General features: G+C 41.0%; 1 protein-coding gene across 3 annotated transcripts in view; it reads right to left on the minus strand.

Moving 5' to 3' along the window:
• Nucleotides 1-949: 949 nt before the first annotated feature.
• ZC2HC1A (zinc finger C2HC-type containing 1A) overlaps nt 950-22,130 on the minus strand; it is a 33,806-nt gene continuing 12,625 nt past the window's right edge. For 2 of the 3 annotated variants that reach the window (XM_064154624.1, XM_064154625.1), the window contains 7 exons: nt 21,495-21,611; nt 20,611-20,746; nt 18,159-18,307; nt 17,152-17,254; nt 16,114-16,222; nt 7,129-7,236; nt 950-6,434 (listed from right to left, as the gene is read on the minus strand). In XM_064154624.1, the coding sequence (XP_064010694.1) occupies nt 6,248-6,434; nt 7,129-7,236; nt 16,114-16,222; nt 17,152-17,254; nt 18,159-18,307; nt 20,611-20,746; nt 21,495-21,611 (909 nt within the window). In that variant the 3' untranslated portion in view covers nt 950-6,247. Of the gene's footprint in view, nt 6,435-7,128; nt 7,237-12,433; nt 12,557-16,113; nt 16,223-17,151; nt 17,255-18,158; nt 18,308-20,610; nt 20,747-21,494; nt 21,612-22,130 lie in introns of all 3 variants that reach the window. The other variant, XM_064154626.1, reaches the window with a different exon arrangement.

The raw sequence follows: 22,130 nt of genomic DNA on the forward strand, positions 1-22,130 counted from the left end.
TCCTTGAAGGAAGATTGAAATGTGTGTTGGTCTGTTCTCCCTGGTAACAAGTGACAGAAGAAGAGGAGATGGCCTTAAGTTGCACCATGGGAGGTTTAGGTTGGACATTAGGAAAAATCACTGAAAAAGAAGTCTCAACTAGGGAGGTAATAGTTGTGGTGCTGAAGGACATGGCTTAGCACCAGCCTTGGTAGATAAGTAATGGTTGAACTCTATGATTTTAAAGGCCTTTTCCAACCATAATGATTCTACGATTCTAAACTAATTGCTAAAGGCAGTCTTCTTCAATCAAAACAATTCTGTGATTCTCTTCTTCTGAAGAGAGTTTGGTGAAATAGAAAGAGCTCAATGAGGAACTATGCCACAAAAAAGCATCATCTGTGTTTAGGCCCCAAAAAAGAAGGAACCTAAAACCTTATTACGATTTTTGCTCACACTTGACAGGAAAAATACAATTTTCTGATTTTTTCCCTGCTTAATCTTTTCATCAACAAAACCTCATGAAGGAGAACAAATACAGCTCAAGCTTAGATGATGTATTGTAGTTTACAGTCTTCTTTACAATTAACCCCCTTCTTTATAGTTAAAACAGGAAACACAGTAATAGGCTTTCCATAAACTCTCCATACAGCTGGTAAAAAGAAAAGACACAGTTAATATGTAAGCAGACCACACCTGGTTAAGGAGATCATGTAAGAGTATTTTCAAAGCGACTGAGGAATCCAAATCTCACCTCTCAAGTCAAAAGAAATTATCCTTTGGAAAGAGTAAGTTGGTGGTTCTCTCTCAAGCAACAGCAGACACTGGCTCATCCTCACTTCATGTGTGGTATCCTGGAGACCAAAGGCATTACAACATTGCTAAGGCTGAAAGGATGTTACCCATCCCTGTCCTATTTTCTTTGAGGCAATTTCACACTTGGCTACAAAAGTGCACACACCACACCAAGTTTTATTGGCATATTGACTTTATTGTTAACAAGTGGCAAATTAGCATTAGGTGATTTACATTTCCTAGTTAAAACACAACAGACACTTTAAAATAAACATAAATGTACCAAATAAGATGCAGACAAACTCAGGAGTTCTGCCAAAAAAAACCCCACTGGATGGCCACAAACACAAATAGTCAATGTACTGTGAGGCAAGGCAAACATAATAAATGTAGTGCTGACAAAATTAATCACCTCAAACTCATGAATGAACACTTCACTTTAAAACGTGGAACAGCAATAAATAAACAGAGGAAGAGACATAGTATGGAGGATGAACACTAAGAGTTACAGCAGTCACAGAAAGTAGAGGTTGTAACAGTCATGGAGAATACTCAGCACTTCACACATCAGATCCAAATCCATTCAGGCTTCTACTGATCAGATCCAAATTCACTCAGGCTTCTACTAGAAATCCAAATTCAAATTGAGAGCAATGGCAAACCATGCAGTGCTCTTTTGGAACCGAATTCCAGTCTTCAGCTCTGGTAAGCTGAATATTCGATTTGCTGACTCAAAAGCTAATGTTCACATCAGAGAAATGCGATTTCCCTGTTGATTGTTTATAAAAACAACCAAAACTGATTAACAGAAAATCTAAACAAGCTGGTTTCTGGCAACATGAAAGGGGAATAAGTAGGGCTCTCCAGAAATGTGTATCCTGGAATGACACAACAACAACCGCCCCACCAAACTAGTTTATAAGAATAATCTCTTCTGTTGTGAACCCTGGAAAGAAAGCATCAACTAATAGGTAAATACATCTAGAAAATCTTTCACCTCACATTTCTTCCAAGAACACAACTGTGTAACTCAGACCTTACTCAATGAGTAGATGAGAACACGAACCAAAAGCCCAGCAACAAAATCATCACAAGTTGTAACCAGCTGCACTCCAAAGGCAATAAAACTATCTTCACCACTCAAACTCAACTTCACCAGAAATTAAAGCTGAACCCCATCGTACACCTCATAATTACTGATAGCTCCATCAAACTGAAAGGACTTACATTTGCAAAAAGTGCTTTTTAAAATCCACAAAGTTTATCAGCTAAAAGAAACTTGTTGTACCAAGTTTGTTCTTTGCACACATACAAAGTCTGTCTCACAGAAAGCAGCACTTCTTGAGAACTTTGTGGTACCTAGACGGTGCCATTTCATTTTGTACTCAAGACCAACAACACAGCCTACATCAGTGTGCACTGTTACATGCCTTGATTATCAGCCTTCAAACTACTGCAGCTGTACCTCTTCCCACCCATTTGGAAAGGGTGCATCACAAAGTTATTCTCTGCACACCTCATTTTAGGCACTAATTCTCAGCTGTGATGGGTGAATTGGGAGCTAGTCACTCTCAGATAGCAGAGAACTTCCACAGTGCCTGAAGAATGGGTCATCATTTAGATCTTAAAAGCTCCTATAGGGCCTGTGAACCTCACTACCTGTGGCATATATGGAAGAGCTTGAGCAGTTTAAAGAGGTTCAGTAACCAGACCACTGTGGAGAGAAACCTGGGAACCTCTTCTCCTTCCCTCCAACGGCACCCCTCAGGGTGGCCTTTTCAGGCTCCAGCAGGAGAGTGGATTTCCTCTTCCAGCCTCTTTGGTTCAAATTCATAAAGCTCTGCCTCACTGTTCCTCACTAATGATTCACAAGCTGAAATGGTGGTGGAGCAACCTTCCCATGCCCACCCTCCTGCAGTGGTGTGTAAGACTGAAGGTATAATTATCCATATAACAATACGCTTAAGCTGCTACATATTTAGAGATTCCAGTTCTGAAACTAGCTAGGGTATGAGTCTCATGCATAAATTTAAACCTGTGTAAGATACATGGTAAAAAGAGGAAGCCTTATGCTGTGTTGCATTTACTATCAAAGTTGGAATTGTCCATAATTCCACTGCACTTAGGTCAGCAATGCCCCTGCACGCCTTCCTGGCACAGGGATGTCCCTTGCACAACCATTCACACTGGCAGAACGGGAATGCAAACACTCTCATGCCAGGCCTCAAACCCAGCCTTCTCCTTGTTTCTTTATATGCAGTTTTAGCTTTGACTTTTTTCCCTTTTTAAAATCAAGTGGAACAACCTTACTAAACACATGAGGAAGATACAGTGGCAGACAGTAAAAGAAGTCTGTTATAAGGTCAGAGAAATCATGGAAACCATCACATCAGTAAAGTTCCCTTTCAATGGACAGTACTTACATTAGTCTGAAGGTTTACACTCTTTCAGTAGCCTTCAGTCCTGCTTTCTGTCAACCCTGCTTTAGTAAAACAACCTTTTACATCTGTGTAACTTCAGAGTTCTCGCAAACTGGGGCTTCTCTCCAGACACAATTACCAGTATGTGTCTTGAAACATTTTGGAACACTTCCCTTTCTGTGTATGCTTCCATGGCTTTTCATCCATGAAAACCAGGGCAAGGGCTACAGCAAGTAGCTTTGGATCTAGGTCATTAATAAACTACATTTGGGAACTTCCTGATACCTGTAATGGACCTAAAGATTCAAAATGCAGAGTCCATCTCCCTTGACTGTTGGGTTTTTTTTCTTCTAAATAAATCAAGTTGGTTTCCCATTCCATTGAGATGAAATTCCAGCAACCTGTGCTGGTAACCTGTGTAATACAGCCTAGAGCCTGTCACAGACTGGAGAAAGTCAAGTCATTTAGTAACAAAAGCAGATGCTAAAGAGAAAACATGAGGCCTCTGACAGGCCTCACTATACAGGAGTAAACCGCACAGCCAATTACAGCTCCACTGTCTGCTTGCCTTTACCATGGATTCACACACACATTATCCAACGTAACTATCAGTGTAGCTGTCGTTTGTGTTTCACTAGACCTTTTCATAAGACCAAATCAAAGTCCAGGAAATCTTTCTGAAGTTCTTCTGTCAGCTCAGGTCAATCCCCTGTCTCATCCTTGCTTCAGACCACAGAATGTCAATGAAATAACAATGTGTCGCTCAGGCAGCTTACTGAATGCTGCATTGGATGTAAAGAATTAACCACCAAGAGCTCCAAAATTATGGTAACTGTATGTGGATTGATCTGAAACTAGGAAGCCTGCCACCTGCAATTCAAAGGTGAAACAGTCACTGTGTGTCTTCTCCAGCTACAGCCATCTTGGAAAGCCTGAGAGGTTTTTCATTTCTTTACTCAACTTTCCCTTTGTAGAAAGCATTGCCAATAAAATGTAAAATGCCTTTTTTCCAGCAGAAACGATTGGAAATTCATCAAGTCAGGCCAAGGGATGGATGCCTCAGTAAGTTTACCAACTAATCAAACCTATTCTGGACTTCTGTCTTTGCTGAGGGACACCCAGCTTGCAATAATTCAGTCTGCAGTCCTCTGTGGTCCAAGTCCAGGGCAAATTTTCTAAAGCAGGCTTATCTATGCAAAGGGCAGAGGATTCCTACTTGTCCAAGTACAGAGATGAATGTGCCAAAATAAACCTAAACCACCTACAAGACAACTTGGGTGAGATTTGTCAGTTCTCTCACCACCAGCCAGCCACCCCACCATGCTCAGTAACCAGTTTACACAAATTATAGTAGAACAAGATCACATCTAAAGGATAATGGTAAAAAATAACTTCATAGAAGCACACAAGAATTCCACACTGATTCTAACACATCAATAGTTTGTGGCCTGTGACTTGGCTATGTCAAAGTCTCTTAAATTTCTCACCCTCCCAGCTTGGTCCCTGCTTTGGAGATGCTTTACTTCAATCATGCTTTCATCAAAATTGTACCTATGGGTGGTGATCACAAGTTCTGAGATCCAAACAATGACCACAATGCTATTAAGGAACACATTAATTACTATTAGTGGTGCCTGTGTGCTGACAGTAACCACTCCTGACACAGAGTGCATTTGTTGTGGGAAAGGCACAATTAAGTTCTTCCAGATTGTTCTTGCATGCATAGCTACGATGGTGCCAGTGCTCCAAAGCAAAACTTTGCAAAACAAATTCCTGCATTCAGCTACAAAGGATTTGGCTTATGAATGGTTTTAATCTCCTGTAAAAGTCATCAATATAATCCTAGCTTCCAGGGCTTGACCTTTCTTCCCAACAAATTAATGTCAAGCCTGGTACTGACCAAGAGGCTGCTGTGCAGAACCAAAGAACGCAGAGAACTGCAAGACCACCACACAAGGTATTAACACCTGAGCTGTGGAACACAGTTACTCCATGATGCACTCATATGTAAGCTGTGCTATTTGAACAGGAGGAAGAATAAAAACCAGTTGCTACTTACCTCAAGGTCTATTGCTCTAATAACACATTTATATCAAACTTCTTTTTTGTATTGGATCCATCAAGAAGGCTGTTCTCAAAATAGGAGTTCAACATTAAAGTAGGCTAGGCAGAGATTGTCTCTCTTTCAGGAAATGAGGGAAGAGGGGAAAATAAAGGAGCAGGACCTTTGGAGACCTTTGAAGCACAAACCCTTTAGATACGCTAGTCATGGTAGAGCACAGGAGGAGGAAGACAAGCATTTCTGAGCAAAAGGAACTTAATAAAATGACAGTATCATATTTTTCCTTATAAATACATTAAAAATATGAACATGTTCTTGTTGGAAAAAGAGAAGCACAAATAAAAACCTCACTTCTTTTTTTCGTACATGTGAACGGCATTCTCAGTTCTTCCCATTGGACTCTTTAAAAAGCATCCTAAGAAGCAACTGGAAAGTCCAGTTAGGATATTACTGTTCAACAGTTTAAAGAGATCCAAGACTTTTTGCACTTTTAACAGGGAATTTCTAAGGAGTTGCTTGTGTTGTTTTCACTTAGAACACAGCACCTAAATTACTGTCACGTATGAAGGAAACTCTTCCACAGGGAAACTTCTGAAGCCCAAGTTCTTCATGGATAGTTCCCTGTGGATCAGCACTGTCCTACATAAGTGACTGAATAATGCTTTAGCTAGTATAATTGACAAGAGAAGTAACAATAACCCACTTCTGCTACCTAAGTTACCTAACACATTTTTACCTTAATTTTACAGATTTCCAAGAGCTATTATAGAGTATTTCCTCGAATGGCACAGCTTTAAGTGTCTGCTCTTTTTATATACACTCTGTGTATTTGGTCATAAATAACTGTGTAACCAGAAGATTGCACTCAGAGAATTACAATGTGATGTTTCATGAAGTCTGAAGTGGAAGGAGGAGTGCTCTAGCTTTCCATGCAGCAGGACATGGCAGATCCTTCTGACTTCTTCTGTTCTTTCTGCTGTTCAGAGCCTGTTTACACAGCCATCCTGCGAATTCCACACTCACAGCAGAACTTGGCCCATTCCACCGGATACCTCGTTCCACATTCATGGCAGAACTTTGAGAACTGTACAGGTAAATTTCCTTCACTGCTTTTGGAACTTCCTCCATTGACTGAAGATGGGTGGTCTCCACTGTCATGCACAGTTTTACTATCAGACCTGAAAATCCCCAGGAAAAAGAACATTGCCTGTAACTCCGTTTACAGCTTGATGCAAAATCATTCTAATCCTTGCAGTGAGTTTTGCTATTTCAGCTGTCAACTCCATGCTCAGCCTTCCTATTTACTTACAGTAGTAGGATAATACAGTAACATACCTTGTAACTCTACCCAGCCCCCCTTCCTTTCTCCAGGTACCCACCTTCCCTGCATGACAACACAGAATGCCAACATTTTAGGAGCAAGATCAAATATTTGATTAGTTAACCTAACTGGAATGTCTGAAAACTTCCAACTTAGCTTGTTGAAACAAGAAAGGCTAAAACAATAGCACTTTTTACCCTACCCACTGATAGCGCAGAAAACAGACAATTTCTGTGCTCAGCATGCAAAGTTCATTCCATTTCACATCAACTATACACCTCCCATTTAAAAGACTATTCACCCAGGTTTTTTGACATTTCTGCCACTCTTCTGTGCACATCTGAGACAGCTGATGACAAAGGTGCTCTGTTAGCAGATAAATAAGTATGTTGAGTATCTTAAACATGTCAAATAATACTGACCATCAGTTCTCTACAAACTGCAAGGAGCAGAATTTCCCCCAACTTCTTTCATACTTATGATTTGTACTTAAAGTACTCTCCTTTAATTAAGGATCTGCTACTGACAAAGTCCACACAGTTAAAAGCTACCTTGAGTAACTGTCTGAATTGCTGGTTTTCCTTTTGTTTGTTAGAGCACCTGTGCTCATGGTTCTTGCCACACTAGGAGGGTTTGATGTCCGTGGTTTTGTTGTGCCTCTAAAACAGAATAAACATCTGATGATTTCTATGCACACAGAACTATACACAAGAACATGTTATTTACAGATGACATTAAAAAAAACATTAGTTCAACAATCTACACAGTTATTAGTTGCATGAAAAATATGCCCTATTTCCAAGAGCAGACAGAAGAGCTGTGCTGTGAACCTGTGTGGTTTGGACTAGGCATGATGACTCTTACCAAGGTCAACTAAACAGAACAGCAAGTTCCTTCTTGTTCATGTATTTCAACTTGTTAGCACATCAACACACTGGTAGATCCTGCTGCTACAGGTTGTTCAGTGTGTTCTAACATTTGCTTTCACTGAGCAGGTCCAGAGAAGGACAAAGCAGATGGGGAAGGATGGCTTCTACATGCAACAGGTAAAGAGGAACCACCAAAGAATCTGGCTGACTGGTCAGAACACCAGCCTCCACTGCTAAGTCTTCCTGTCTGTTTTCTTATCTAGCAAGGAGATTCCAAAGATGGTTTTATACTGTGCAGAGTGAAAAACACTACTGAAGTTACATCAGAATTCAAACTTATTAGCAGTTGTCATGTCGGTCCTTCAGCTGTAGATATAGGAACTGTGGATCAGGGATGATCAGACAAGGATGCAAGAACCAGAACTGACTCAACTGTTCAGACAGCTCCAAGTAATCTAAATGAAATTTTCAGAAGCATTATTGAATCTGTTTTCTGATTGGGACCCACAGTCTATTTCTTCTAAACTAACAGCATTAATTCCTTAAACCAAAGTCTCTTCAGGGTGCACTTAAAATCAATCATCGTTGAACACAATCTTAGGAGTTCTTGATACTTGAAATGCATCAACACAAAAAAATTGGCCATTAATAATCGTTTCTGTATTTCAACTGTTCAGTTCTCTACATTATCTATAATGTACCCTCTCACTAGGTACACTGAATACTCACTTGATGCTTTCACACTAGGTGCATACTACAGAAGTTTTCTAGTGACTTAAAAACATGACTTATATGGTGTCCAGTGTAAGGAATCATAGAATCAGTCAGGGTTGGAAGGGACCACAAGGATCATCTAGTTCCAACCCCCCTACCACAGGCAGGAACACCCTACCCTAGATCAGGCTGCCCACAGCCTCATCCAGCCTGGCCTTAAACACCTCCAGGCATGGGGCCTCAACCACCTTCCTGGGCAACCCATTCCAGGCTCTCACCACTCTCATGCTCAACAACTTCCTCCTCACGTCCAGTCTGAACCTCCCCATCTCCAGCTTTGCTCCATTTCCCCTAGTTCAAGGAAAACAAAACATTAAAAAGCCACACTGAAAGTGCAATATCATCTCTGTCTGTTGAGGGAGACAGAGTCCCTTGAATAGGTGAAACACTGCTCAGTAAAGGTTTATTAGGACATCTTGATTGAAATGTTTAAAGACAGCTTCCAGTAGATTTTTTTCCCCAATTAGTTTTTATCAAATCATGGAATGGTTTGGGTTGGAAGGGACTTTAAAAACCACATCATTTCAATCCTCCTGCCATGGGACAGGGTCACCACCTCCTAGACCAGGCTGTTCAAGGCACCATCCAATCTCGCTTGGAACACTTCCAGGCTTGGAGCCCCCACAGCTTCTCCGGGCAACTTGTTCCAGAGCCTCAGCACCCTCATGGAAAAGAATTTCTTCCTGATGTCTAATCTCAATCTAGCTTCCTCCAGTTTTGAATTAAAAAAACCAAACAACTAAACAACCCCAAAGTTATTTTCAGACTAGAATCTTCAATACAAATCTTGGAATTAACTGGAATATTTCTGCCACTTCTTATGAGTAGATCAGCAGAAGTTGCAGGTTACCACTGCTCCACCACTTAGTTATCGAATCAATCTGGTTGGAAAAGATCAAGCCCAACCATTCTTCAACTCTGCCAAGGCTGGTACTGAACCACATCCCCCTACACCACATGTCTGCTTCCTTGAAACACCTTCAGGGATGAGGTTCCATGGGTGGCTAGTTCCAGGGCTGGACAACCCCTTCAGTAAAGTAGTTTCTTCCAATACCTGACCTAAATCTCCCCTGATACAACTGAAGGCCATTTCCTCTTGTCATAACTTCATTCATCCCAGTTCTAGACATATCCTGGGGTTGTTTAGCCTGGAGAAGAGGAGGCTCAGGCATAACCTCATTGCTGTATACAAGTACCTGAAGGAAGGCTGCAGCCAAGTGGACGTTGGTCTCTTCTACCAGGCAACCAGCCACAGAATAAGGAGACACAGTCGCAAGCTGTGCCGGGGGAGGACTAGGCTGGATGTTAGGAGGAAGTTCTTGACAGAGAGAGTGATTGGCATTGGAATGGGCTGCTCAGGGAGGTGGTGGAGTCACCATCCCTGGAGGTATTCAAGAAAAGACTGGAGGGGCACTTAGTGCCATGGTCTAGTTGATTGGATAGAGCTGGGTGCTAGGTTGGCCTGGATGATCCTGGAGGTCTCTTCCAACCTGGTTGATTCTATGATATAATTAACATCAGGTTCCATGTACACTTGAATCTAATTTTGAAATTGCATCCTTAAGTTGCAATCTGATCTCTAGAGATGGATGTCTTCCAACAAAGTCACACATCCCTGACAGTCTCAACTTTTGCCACCACAGCTTGGTCTTTCCTCATCTGTCTGACCTCTGCCACTTCTACCTTCTTGTCCAGTTGTGTTGTTTTTAATGTGTGGCTGGGGTTTTCTGTGTTGTTTTTGCAAAGCTGTATCACTCCCTGGTCTAACATTGTATCGGGCCAGTATTCATGGAGCCTGAAACAGATAAGGCTGTGTACCAATGCACCCTGTATTCTTCAAATTTGGCCATATGTTTGAAGACATTCATTACCCATTCTCAATTTTTCAAAGGAACTAAGGATGAAGGTGTCTTTGCCTTCCTGAAGTTGGTTATTTTGTGTACTCCCTTAATTCCTGCTGCTTGCAAAATAAAAAAAAATGAAAGAAATTGGTTGAGGAAGTTTGTCTGTTTAAGCATCTACAACTTGGTTGGACTTTGCCATAGAAGAGTGACATCTCAAGCTTGCTTCCTAGACAGGGCATTTTCAGCTCTTCCTGACAGCTGTTACGGTCACCCACAATGGCTCATAGCTCTGTGCAAGATCATATATGAGCTCCCCATAACTAATGGCACACATGCCAAAGTCCAGAAACCTTTGCCCCAACTGCACCACTGCCAGGCTGCATTTGACAACAACTTGTGGCTACTCACACTTACCAACTGCTGCCAGCACCTACCACACTGAATAAGCTCCTGCAAGGAAGGCAGGTTTCATTCAGCAGCTCTGTAGCTCTCTGAATGGGAACAGCAGTTATATTATGAAGGGCACAGCAAGTGTCTATACTCTTAAAGAACTTTTCTTCAGAAGGCAATCCAAATCACTGCTTAATGGATAGGGGCTACCATAACTGTGTTCAGTAATGCACTAAGCCAAACTCTGACCATCATGGTTATTATTATAATATTAAATTATGATACAACAGTTATAGAAAACAAAAATCTGACCTAATTTTTGATGGGTCACGGGATTTAAAGCTGGAACCAAACATGCAAAGCAAACCCAAAAAAGAGTAAAATTCTATTTGTCTAGAAAGAACTCTCTTCATTCCTTTTGCTTCTTCAAACCCAGTTTCTTCTATTCTGGCTCTATCTCAAAGACACTTCAGCTTTGATTACAACACTAAAACAGCAGAAAGAGATTTAAGACACATCTCTAGTGTCACATAATCTATTATGAATTTCAGTTCATTTGCCTTTGGCATCTTCCAAATTTTATCACAGAATGGGTTGGAAGGGACCTTGAAGAATCATTTCTTTTCAATCCCCCTGGCACTGACAGGGGCACCCTCTACTAGGTCAGATTGCTCAAGGCTTCATCCACTCTGGCTTCATCTAAGGGTGAACTACAATCTAGCTCCTATTTCTTTTACAAAAGATTGGCATATCCTTTTCTCCACACTTTGATCTGAACTTGCTGGATATTTAGAAGCCTTTATATAAGTTAGACTTAATAAAAAAAACCTCTATCTCTCATGACAAAGTTTGCCTTGCTTACATTGTTGGACCACCACAGTCTTTCAGGAGGAGACATACATAATACCAGAATGATCTGGGGTGGAAAGGACCTTGAAGATCATCTAGTTCAAACCCTCCTGCCATGGGTGCAGACACCTCCTATTAGTCCAGGTTGCTCATGGCACCATCCAACCCAGCTTATGGCACTTCCAGGCTTGGAACCTCCACAGCTTCTCTGGGCAACCTGGTCCAGTGTCTCATCATCTTCATGGGGAAGAATTATTCCTAATGTCTAAAATCAGTCCAGCTTCTTACACTTGGAAGCCATTAACCCTGGAGCCCAGTCACTTCATGACTTCACAAAAATATCCCTCTCTGGTTCTCTGCAGCCCCCTTCAACTACTAAATGGATACTCAAACGTGTCCTCACAGCCTTCTCCAGGCTGAAAAGACCCAACTCCCTAAGTCTGCCCTCACAGGGAAGGTGTTCCAGCTCTCAGATCATCTTAGTTGTCTCCTCTGGACCCACTCTAATAGTTCTGTGTCCTTGCTGTGTTGGGGTCTCCAAAGCTGGACAGAGTAGTCTAGATGAGGTCTCATGACAGCCAAGTAACTAGGGATAATCACTTCTCTTATCTGACTTAGAAAATAAAATTGCTTTGTCAGAATCACCTCCCATATTTGGCTAAGAAAATAAAATTGCTATGTCATAAGACATTTGCCTGTAAGGCAGATATTTGTGCAGCTATCAGGCTAAATGCTTACTTCTGCTTTACATCAGATTTATCTCGGATTTACAAAGAGACAAGTTCATTAGTCTTAATCCCTAATTAATCAGTGATAGAACAAATCAAACACAAGAGAAGTCAGTCTTCACCTTTCCTGTCCAACCATGAAACAGACACTTAGCATAGAATCTTAAAACTATTTGGGTTGGAAAGGACTTTAAAGATCATCTAGTTCCAACCCCCTTGCCCCCTCCTACTAGACCACGTTGCTCTGCTTGGAATACCTCCAGGCTTGGAGTCAAATTACATTCTATACTTTCCTCTCAGCATTTATCCTGAAGACACAGTGAGCAGTAGATAGTTGTCAAGGTCACACCTCTACTGGAACATTTCAGTAAGACAGAAACTATGCTGATGTGCAATACTTACTTCTTCACAAGCAACAACTCATTTGGTCTTTGGATGGTACTGTCTGGTTTTGTATCAGTGTAATAGAATTTTGGCACGTCTCTTCCAGCTCGCGGTGGTGGGCCTAACTTGTCCATCTTACTACTAAAATACACAAAGGGTGTACTCATAAGGAGATTGCTAGACTGTTACTCAAGTTACCACAAAAAACTCACGCTAAACTACACGCAATTCAATGCTTTTATTCCCAAAGAACTCCCACTTACTAAAGAAATGAAGGAGTCAGACTTTAGTGATCCATCAAGTGAGCGAGTTGTCAGAGGAAAAAGAGATCATGAAGGTTTTCTTACTTTTAAAGAGGAGAGTTAGATAATGGTTGGACTCAATGATCTTAAAGGTCTTAATCAAACGACTCGATTGTATCAGTCCCACAACAGTTGCAGGCAGCGGCTCAAGAGTGCCACCTAAAGAGCAAGAAGGGGCACTGCACGCCTGTGTCTTAATCCCTTCTGGCTGGTCTAACAGCCAGCACAGTCATTTCTTGCCCTCCTGCTTATCCATCACAAACCATGGTTCTGCAGAGAACATGTACCTTGATTCTACAGAATGATGCACAGGTACCATTGTTCTACATAGATAAGCAGTGTCTGATTCATTTGTGCCCCTCCACCACACGCATCATTGATTCTTCATATTTCACACATAATGGCAATTCTACTATTAAACCTCACTACTAAATCTGGAATTGCAGACATCTAGGCAAAATTGGAAGGTTTTACTTACTTAGCATGCAGAAATCGAAATAAAGGGCTGACTGTAACTGGGGAAACTGCAGCAGGTTGTTTTTTCACACCAAAACCTGGAATCTGACCTCAGATGACATAGCATGAGCTCTGCCTGACTTAGGCACAACAGAATCCCAAATCTCATGACTATGGCTTCAGATTTTGCTAGTTCAATTGTAAATACAACAAAAGCAGCACATCTTGTCATTCTCATGAAGGTTGATAACATTTTGAAAGCACTTTTGTTTTGAAAAGTAATTCCAGCTGCAATTAGCTATCACTCAATTCTTAAGATGTTTTGATGTTTGTGCTAGTTTGAAGCAAGCTGGAATGTTTTGGTAAAAGAACTAGATAACAGGCAGTGAAATGAAAAACAATTGTGTCTACTTCTCTCACAGTCACGCTGAGAACTCTGGGAAGAAGAAGAAAACATTCTCCATTTTGTCTCTCACTCTTGCTTTGGCCTTAGACCTGGTCACATCTCATTAACCCTGCTCCGACTAACCTTGCTCCCTAACCTCTTGGCTGCACCTCTTTTCTTCCTGAGAACTGGGGTAAGGTTGAGAGGGCCGGGGGGAGGTGTTGGGGTGGTTTGAGAGCCCCTCCTGGGGACTCAGGTTTCTGGGAGGGGAGTTGTGCTTTTGTATTGTTTATCCTTTGTATATTTCTGTATATAACTGTATATAAGTGTATATATTGTAAATAGCTGCTTGTAAATTCTGCTAGCTGTAAATAAACTGCTTCATCTATATTCCCAGGGTCCGTCTGAGTTAGCTGGGGCAAATACAAAGTGTGGGAGGGGCGGGGTAAACCCCAAACCATCACAATGTTTAAAGTCTGTCACTACAGCATTAACTGTTCTCACACTCTGACTTAGGATGTTGACAGCAGTGCCCCAGTTTCTAGTTAAATTTTGGACATATTTCAATAGAATCCTACATATTTCACCACTTACACCCCAATACCGAGTTGGTTAAGGCCAAAGCTATCATAAGTGATTAATGTAAGGCATCCAACTCTTCTAACTGCTCCTACACCTCTTTGCTACAATGTAAGTCCTGACAGACTTATCTCAGAAGTGAAAGCAAAGCAGGTAAAATAAAGAATTGCTAGTTCTCAGGTATACCATTTAAGCAAACAAAGACATTCAACAGTCACCTGTAAGAAGACAGATTCATATGATCAAGAAGAAACCTTAAGTACTGGTTGGCAAATACAAGAAGAGAATATAAAATTTTGAGAGCAGAGAAGTGAGAATGATAGCAGGCAGGAACAGAATCATCACATCTCTACAGTTAAAGACTAAAAATTGTGCAGGCAATTGAGGAGATAAGCCAAGATCACAGAGAGCTACACCAACCAGAAGTCATCTATTTGTAGCTGACTGCATATGTGAACAGAGAGAACACCTCTCAATATTAACTGCTATCTGTCTAGGTCATGTCATATTTCTTTCTACAGGCTTCAGAAGTAGAAGACTACAGAATACAAAGTAACTGGTAAAATTAAATAGAACTTCCTTGTATGAAGAGAAGACCAAAATCCATGCCCCCTGGCAAACCAATGCAAGAAAAAGCCCGGACAGCTAGGATTCACCACTGCAGGGGTCAGAAACAAGCCTTTAAATTATCAGCTGACTTCTTTTTTCCTTTTTAAACTATGGCTTGCAGACCTGTTTATTTGCCACTCATCAGCAGGTGTTAATATAGCCTCTGAAAATGGAGAAAAGTAATATAAAAGTCAGGATTTTCTGACAAAGCACAGGTGGCCACAAGCAGTAGTGAAGATGACCTGTAGTTCAAAGACTAATAGGACAGTGTGAGGGGGAAAGGGAAATAATAAAATCAAATCTAATTCTGACCAACTGATGGACTCAACCTCTGATCTGTGCCTGAAAGGCTTTGTACACATGGGTACAGCAAGGAGGGTCAGAACTGCATCCTCCTGCTGCATGGTGTCAGGAGTGGGGTATGACAGAGCTGCAACTCATGTCTGTGTGTAGCTTGTAAGACTTAGGAGCAATAATCTAAATATCACTAGTTCTGTGTGATTTATAAAGCTATTCCCATAAATTCTTTCACAATGTCCTTTCTTTTCTTCCTCACAACCTCAAGCTGCTCTTTTTCTCCACTTCAGACAGCCTTCACCAATCTGATAGTGAAGGAGTAAGTCATTCCAATCACTAATGGTCTAACTGAAATAATTGTTTTCTCTCAGTGCTCTTTGGTGCTCCTCAAATTTCTGTAAAATTCCACAATTCTCAATCCCTTCCACACATTCCTCCTCTGAGCTGCTGTGCACAGACTAATACAAATGCAAAAATACCAGTAACAGCTATGACCACACCAGCCCATTCCTTGAACTCTGGTAATACAGTAGATTACTAGAATAGCAACTACTTGTTGCTGTTATGCAGTGATGGTTTCCATTGGAAATAAGAGACTGAGTGCAAACAATCCAGACAGGAAAGAGAAGAAGAAAATATCTATCCTTCTGTGCCAAGAGGGAAGATCTTGTCACAAATGGCTTGTGGTCTGGGGCTGAGGATCTTTTCTTATCCTGAAATTTGTGGAAAGATATTATGCATAATATTTTCTTCTCTTTCTAAGCCTTTTCACTTTCACTAAGGAAAAAAAAAGCTACAGCTCAAAACACTTCTATGACTTTTTAATCTATTTTACATCTGTTCCTGTCACTTGAACTCCTTTGCTGTTACTGTAATATCAGAAAATGCATCTCTGCCTACTCCAATGTTCCTTAAACATGAATTGCATTTATACATTAAAGATAAATGCAAAACACTACACTTTTGATGCTCATTGGGAGGATAACTGCAAATGAAATGGACCACAGAGACTTCCAGAACTAGCAAAATATAAACTAAACCATAAATGACAACATTAAATGGAAACTTACCCTGCTTGGGGGTTCACCATTCCCACTGAGTTTTTATGAGCTGGGGATAATGTTTGAATTTTGCTCCCACTGGATCCAGACGAAGACAGGGCTTTATTTGAAGAGGCACCTTGCAGTTGAAAACAAGTATGGAAATATAAGAGAAGGTAAGATTTTGGTGCTGGAAGGATGCAGTTCATTACATACTTTCTAGCTTTTATAACTGTAAATTCAAACCAGAAGTTTGAGAAACAGCAAGATGGGAACAAATGTCAAGATAACAGCAAGTATGTCTTCAGAAATGTACAGAAAACAGGCAACTGAGACAATGTTCAATCCTAACAAAAAACATTGGATCTCAGTTCCTTTCTTCAGAAAGAAAGAAAAAAGGAAGGAAGTCTGGAGTGTCAAAGTCTGTAGAAACAAAGCATCTTCATACCTGACAATATCTGAAATCAGATTAAGACCAGCATTTGCATGAGTATAATACATGCTGCTTGACTACAGATTTTCACCAATTCCTGATCATTCTCAGCATACAAATTAATTACAGAATTAGGCAACAGAGAAATCTGAGATGAGGGATTGGTATTTGATACATTTATGTATTTCCACACAGAATCATTTTGCAGGTTCAGTTCAGAAAAACACTAATTTAACCTGATATATAAAATAGAAGTGAACCTTATACACTCAAGAGTCTTGTGGGATAGATGTCAATCAATGCCTCTTCCAGCTTCACTTTAAATGAGCTTTTACAAACCACTAGATCAGTATCAAGGATAAAGTACATAGCTATCATATTGGTAAGTAAAAACTAAAAAAAAACCAGGTCACATAACCAATGATTGAAAACTTACATTATGACAGAGTGACACTACCTTATCCACTCATGTAACACTGAAGCCCTCCTAGGAATTTCTTTACTTGATCAACTTCAGTAAGTGGGCAATGCTGTTAAAAAACACCCAGCTTGTAAAACCCTACAATTCTTACTGCAGAGTTTGTGAACTGATTTTTAGAAAGGAAATGGAGAAATTCACAACATTCATTTCATACCTCCACTGCTTTTGCCAACACCACTTGGCTGTGGTAAGCGTGATGATGATGATGGTGGTGTTGATCCTACAGAAGGCATCTTCTTAACTGCAGCAGGTTTGTACTGTAACAAAATACAACCTAGAAATTTAAGCAATTAAATCAAACTATCTATATAATGTGATAGGTAGTTATCTAGGCACTGTGGGAAAACTGATGTTGATTAGCTACTGAGTAAACTGCTTCTGCAGTGGGGATCATCCAAGTAGTTTCCGTTCCCTTATATATACACAGGCAACAAGCAGTAGGAAAGATTCTCTAACTCAGCGGTGTTGTTTCTACATTTAACTCTACATCTTTGTGTGTTTCCTGCTTTTCTAATCTTTTTCCCAGAGCTGTCTCATGAGATCAACACACTCACCTCATTACCAGCTAATTTAAAAAAGGATACTGAAGGGCAGGATCATTTTTGTCTATCAAATCTTATTTTCACCTGTGTGCTCTGGGCCAGCCCCAACAATGATTCAGAAAAATGTGCAAGAATCACCAAGTAACTCTGTGTCTAACTCCTCACAGCTTCCAGAGAAAAGAGCATTACCACAAAATGAGAACAAGCATGCACTTCAATCCTTCACTTATTTGCATCATAAGGTAACTACTGCAGCTCTCTGAATTTCTCTAAGCCTCTAGGTAAGCAAAGCACTGCTGCCAGTTGTCCAATTCAGGGACAATTTGAATTGTATTCAGAAGACTGAAACAAGAGAAATTCCTTTAGTTTTTTAAACAAATGCTGCTGCTGCCACCTTCACCTGGCACATTTATAACTGGTTTTGTCTTTGCAGCTTCTGCCTCATGGATTTCTGCAATTCTCTTAGGAAAGCAAACGCCACCTCTGTGCTTAATATCTGATTTCAGTCCAGCCCAAATAATAGAACTACAGGACAAAGCAGCTAATCCAGTTAAGAGCAATAAACTATTTGAAAAGCTTGATCTGTAAGCTACAAGTTAGGAAATATGCTATTGCTCACCTGTGTTCGAGTAGGAAGCTTCCCTTTGGGATCAGCTGCCAGTTTCCCTTTGTTTGTAATCCGTGCTGCTTGCTCCTTACAGAAATTGATGTGTCTGTCAGCTGCATTTTCATTGAATCTCCTCTGGCAATAAGGACACTGAATGTAATCTTGAAAACAGAAAACCTTAACATTAAAAACATCTTCTAAATGATAAAGCATTTTAAAGTCTTTTAAAGATCAGCCCCAGACCTGCCCTCAGAGAAAATGAAGGCCTCTTGAATCTGAAAATGAAATCCAAATTGCTGCAGAAAAGAATATTATCTACATGTGACACAAAAGATGTTTCTTGTTTGATGGATGAGAGGAGTGGTTGAAGGTCTAAGCAAAATCAAAAACAGTCTGAGAGATGCTGTTCAGCCAAGGACCTGGTCTATGGATATGGCAGGGAGGTATCAGCTGGAAGGAAGTGGTTTATTTGAAATAAACAAAATTAAAATAAGATAAATTAATAAAAATATTTTTAAATGTTTTTAAACATTAAAAACGTTTTCAAATAAAAAAAAACCCTAAAGAATAAAATGACTTTTAAAAAAAAATCTGGTCTGTGTGTCAGTTTTGTAAGAGCCAGGAAATATTAACTGCAGTACTGGAAATGAGCTTTAAAAAATAATATCAGAGATGTAACTAAAAGAAAAAATTAAATCAGGAGATTCAGTCAAAATTAGGAGATATCTATAGGCACATGCAATCCAGGGTAACTGGTTTATTCACAATGCAAACAGGACTACTTGAAGGAAATACTACTGCTAATACTGAGAGGGGTAGAGTGGAACAGAAAACAGCAACAAAAAACCAAATACTACCACACAAAACCAAACCCCAGGAAGTCTGTGTAAACGTTTAAAATACTGAAAGATCCCTCATCTGTATGCTGGAAACACACCCCCTAAAATAAACTGTCCCTTGCAAAGTAAGGTGTTTGGACTGTGGTTTCAGACAGATACTTTACTATCTAGAGACATGGATGCTGAATTCCACACATTATGTTACTCAAAACCATGTAAACATCAACTTCAGAAGAACTGGGCACTGGCAAAGCAGGTTAAATTAGTTCTTTCCTAGCTGATTTTAGAAATGCATCAAGGAAAATGAGGAGAGATTCCAACAGCTGCTGCCTCCAAAGGAGACAGATCATACAGTGAGATTTTTATTTTAAATGCAGCAGATTTGGCTTATGTAGTTACCCCTTTAAAATAACAGATTTTGGTTAAATCAAAGAATCACAGAATGGTTTGGGCTGGAAGTTAAAGGTTCCAGCCTCTTGGCCATCCCAAGGAACATCACCTTCTAGATCAGGTTGCTCAAGGCCCCATCCAACCTGGCTTGGAACACCAGGCTTGGAGCCTCCACAACTTCTCTGAGCAAAGTGGTCCATGGAATGAGGAAATGAGGTAACAAACCACGAACTTTTAGCCTAAAACTGTGAACAAAGGATACAGAAGGAGCACATGAATCCTTCAGAGAAGTAACTGTGGGAATTGGTCTGCTTTTTCCAAACAGTTCCACTGTTGTGGACAGAGCTCTCACATGTGTGCTGGAAATACACCCCTTAAAATAAACTGCCCTTGCAAAGTAAAGTGTTTGAACTGCAGTTTCAGACAGATACTTTAGTATTTACAGATACAGATGCTGAATTCCACACATTGCACTATACTGAACCATGTAAACATCAACTTCAGAAGAGCTGGGTGCTGGCAAAGGAGGTTAAATTAGTTCATTCCTAGGCGATTTTAGAAATGCAGAGAAAACAAGGAAAGATTCCAATAGCTGCTGCTTCCAAAGCATTGAAATAACTTGCCCAGCCCACAGTTTAAAAGATGATAGCAAGCTGGCCACAACTACCTTTTGCTACACTAAAAGCAAAGTCATGGAAAGACAAAGAATCGAGTCTCTTAATACTAGAGAAGAGAAGATTGAAGAGGGATCTCATAAATGCTTAGAAATACTTAAAGGGTGGGTGTCAGGAGGATGGAACCAGTGTTTTTTCAGTGGTGCCCAGTGACAGGACAAAGGTAACAGGCACAAACTTGAACATTGGAAGTTCCACTGCAGAAATGCCATAGCGACAGCACTGCAATGGGCTGCCTGGAGAGGTAGCAACGGCTCCATCCCAGGAGACATCAAAACTCACCTGGATGTGCTCCTGTGTGACCTTTTCTAGGTGTATCTGCAAGAGGGTTGGACCCAGTCTCCAGAGGTCTTTTCCAACCCCTGCCATTCTGAGATTCTGTGGCTTTGAAAGCTATACAGGCTGCTAGCCAGCCAGACATGCATTCACATGCCAGCACCTGCACAGGTGTATTCAGACAGTCAGCCCCGGGAGCTTGTGAATACTGTATTCCAAATTCCTTTCCAATTAAGTTAAAAACAGTAAAACAAAACCTCCAAGTAAGTTGGTTTTGCTACATACCAGGGTCATATGATGGTGGAGGGGGCGGAGGGAGTTTTCCACCATCTTTAAGGTTAAGTCCTTTGGCTGCCCGTATAGTTGCTATAAACTCCTCATGCTTTCGTCTCCAGTTAGAAGGTTTCTTTGGTGGTTCTGGCTGAGAAGTCAAAAAAAAAAAGAGTGAGCTTTTTCAAGTCTGAAGCTCTTACTTCAAGCTATGTGCCCTATTTTAGTACACAAGACTGTAGTGAGATTCTTTTTTCCAAGATCCTAGTCGACGCAATTATCACAAAGGGCCAGCAGAAATGAGCCTTACTGCAACGAACCCACAGCTTGCCCAAACATTCAGACAGGGAGGAAACAGCAGCAGAGCAGGGGGACACAGTCTTGGGCTGTGCCGGGGCGGGTTCGGGCTGGATGTTGGGAGGAAGTTGTTGGCAGAGAGAGTGATTGGCATTGGAATGGGCTGCCCAGGGAGGTGGTGGAGTTGCTGTGCCTGGCGGTGTTGGAGCCGAGCCTGGCTGGGGTACTTGGTGCCATGGTCTGGTTGGTTGGCTAGGGCTGGGAGATGGGTTGGGCTGGCTGAGCTTGGAGGTCTCTTCCAGCCTGCTTGATTCTATGAAGGTAGGAAGACTACAAAGGGACCTGCACAGGCTGGATTGGAGGCCTGGGGCCAATTATATGAGGCCACATGTTGGGTCCTGCATTTAAGTCACACCAACTCGGGTGTGACCAATGCTCCAGGACTGGGGCACAGTGGCTGTCAGCAGAAAAGGAGGAAAAGGGACTGAATGTGGCACCGTGTGCCATGATTTGGTTGATTAGATAATGTTGGGTAATAGGTTGGACTTGATGATCAAAAAGGTCTTTTCCAACCTGATGGATTCTGTGAGATCAGAACATACCCGTGGCTTAAGAGGTTTCACTGTTGGAATGTCAGTTCCTTCTGCTCTCTGACGGCTGGAATCAAACGTTTTCCTTTTCTTGGCAGAAGTTTTTTGGCAAATGGGTCCATGCTTTTTCTACAGGCAAAATAAAAATGAAAGATGATAGCACTGAGTTTTGAAGACACCAGTTATGAAGATGTTATTTCCCTCTCCCTCACTATACCCATCAGCAAAGCAGACTCAGCACTGGATGAGTAAGATCTGACTGTTTTCTCTCAAACGTTTATGCCACAATTACCTTTAGAACAGAGCTTCAGGAATTCACCTATGCATATATATGCTCACAAAAACTTGAGCAGTGAAGAAAAACAAAGAGGCATCTGTATTTGCTTCTTGCAAATAAGTTGGTGGTAGGAGGGCAGCATTTGTACTGAGAGGCAAAACAAGTCAGAGGTGTCTGAAATCCATGTGAATATTTAAGGACAGACCAATTCCTCTTAAGACTGAAGAACACTGTTTTAGAGACAGCCAACAAAACATTTCACTTACTAGCTGAGACTGCACAGTGCAGAGGCAAGGAAAGATCCTCTGACTGAAGAGAAAATGCTTTTAGAAGCATCTATCTCCAGAAATTGCTAGGATGCTGAAATAAAA

The sequence above is a fragment of the Pogoniulus pusillus genome, chromosome 14, assembly GCF_015220805.1.
Source record: "Pogoniulus pusillus isolate bPogPus1 chromosome 14, bPogPus1.pri, whole genome shotgun sequence".
Taxonomy (NCBI): Eukaryota; Metazoa; Chordata; class Aves; order Piciformes; family Lybiidae; genus Pogoniulus; species Pogoniulus pusillus.